Source organism: Myotis brandtii, unplaced genomic scaffold (assembly GCF_000412655.1).
Source record: "Myotis brandtii unplaced genomic scaffold, ASM41265v1 scaffold1084, whole genome shotgun sequence".
In the NCBI taxonomy this organism is placed as follows: Eukaryota; Metazoa; Chordata; class Mammalia; order Chiroptera; family Vespertilionidae; genus Myotis; species Myotis brandtii.
The window spans coordinates 777,520-779,358 of NW_005353690.1; the positions used below are offsets into that span (position 1 = coordinate 777,520).

General features: G+C 54.4%; 1 protein-coding gene across 2 annotated transcripts in view; it reads left to right on the forward strand.

Annotated features, from left to right (window-relative positions):
• Positions 1-1,839, forward strand: part of PLXNA4 (plexin A4) — a 435,216-nt gene that overhangs the window by 338,915 nt on the left and 94,462 nt on the right. For both annotated transcript variants that reach the window (XR_001362828.1, XM_014542674.1), the window contains exons 6-7: positions 804-927; positions 1,648-1,801. Coding sequence is in view for 1 of the 2 variants with exons in the window: in XM_014542674.1 (XP_014398160.1) it covers positions 804-927; positions 1,648-1,801 (278 nt within the window). In the remaining variant the exon portion in view is untranslated. The remainder of the gene's footprint in view (positions 1-803; positions 928-1,647; positions 1,802-1,839) is intronic.

Sequence of the window (1,839 nt, forward strand, 5' to 3'; positions counted from 1 at the left end):
ACGCACAAACACACACACCCCGCCATGGAGCTGGGATTCCGATCCAAAGCAGCTGGGCTCCAGAGCACACTTTGAACTGGTACCCTCTGCTCCTTTGATCCTCCCCTCCCTCTCCCTCCCACCAGCATTCACCTCTCTCTGCTGGGCATGAGGATACAGAGGATTCTAGAAGAAGTCAGGCGCCGTTTCTCTCTTTGAGCAGCTTGCGCTTGGCAGGCAAGGGCTGCATTCAGCCCAATCATTGTCATGTAACCTACGAAGTTTAAATCTAGATGGCAGGACACTCCAAAGTGCCTTTAGCTTTGCCTGGTGTGGGGCGGGGTGGGGGTTGCAGGTGCACAACAGTTGAACCGTGTCTGGAAGGGTGGGTAGATGTTGGACGGGGGGAAGTCGGGGAGAGGGCTGCTCAGACAGACCAACTGACGTGCACAAAGACAGGGAGGTCTGAAAGGGTATATTATATAGCGGACAGACAAGTCTAGTTTGCCTAAAGAGTGGGGAGAGTGACAAGGCCAAGGATGAGGGGGGAGGTGGGATAGGGGGGTCTTTGGGACTGAGTGGGAAGGAGGTGAGGGGACTTTAGGATGACTCTCAAGTCTTTGCTTTTGGCAATTGGTTATGAGAATTTCCATCTCTATCAAATTTGGGCATGATGGGGAGGACAGGCTGGAGGAAGGAAGCAAAAGGGTCAGTCCTGTGTACGCTGAGTTTGGACGCGCCCACGGAGCCACTGGTGATGACTGGCCTATGGGTCAGCCCCTGGACCAGGCACCTTCTCCTGAGCCCCTCGGTCTCTCCTGCAGGTGCACCCGGAAGGAGCGCTGTGAGCGGTCCCGAGAGCCCCACAGGTTTGCCTCTGAGATGAAGCAATGTGTCCGGCTGACCGTCCATCCCAGCAACATCTCTGTTTCTCAGTACAATGTCCTGGTAAGGACAGTAAGACCGGGACCCAGGGATGTGGGAAGAACCCTCTCCCCACCAGAAAGGGCCACAGCCCAATGCCCCTCCCGAGGCCTGGGCCCAACCTGGCCAGCAATGCGGTCTGAGAGCAGGACCGAAACATTACAGAAGGTGTCCCTGGGACTGGAAGAGGGGGCAGGCAGAGAAATACTGATCCTGGGGAAGAGGCTCTATGCATAATGGGCAGAAAGACAAGGAGAACTGTGATTACAACCATGATCCGAAGGGTGACCGAGAGAGGGAGGGTTAGGGGAACAGTACCTTTGTCTGTAGGATGGGAAGGATGTGTGTGCAGAGGGAGACAGGTACGATGGCTCCCGCGTTAGTGTGCTGGGCACTTGGTGGTTGGCATTGTCATTTTTCCAAACTCTGGGATGATGGAAGAGGAGCTTGACCAGAGGTACCTCCGTCTGTCCATCTTTCTTACCCCATGCACATCCGGAAGCATCCCTGGGGCCAGATCCATTCACATGTAATGAAGCTTCTTTTACCCCCTCTCTTTACCTCCCACCGCCTTCTCTGTGTGCTCTTGTAATAAATTGGGTCTCTTCTCTCTATCAATATTGCCTTACATTTTTCTCTTTTCTTTCTCTCTGGTCTCTCTTGCTCTCTCTCTCTTTCCTCCTTTATGCCACGCTCTTCTTTTCCCCATTTCACTCTCCTCTTCCTCTGCTGGGCTGTTCACAGCTGGTCCTGGAGACGTACAATGTCCCGGAGCTGTCAGCTGGTGTCAACTGCACGTTTGAGGACCTGTCAGAGATGGATGGGCTGGTGGTAGGCAATCAGATCCAGTGCTACTCCCCAGCGGCCAAGGAGGTGCCCCGGATAATCACGGAGAATGGTGAGCAGTCCCCAGAGGCAAGGCTAGGTGTCATGGCT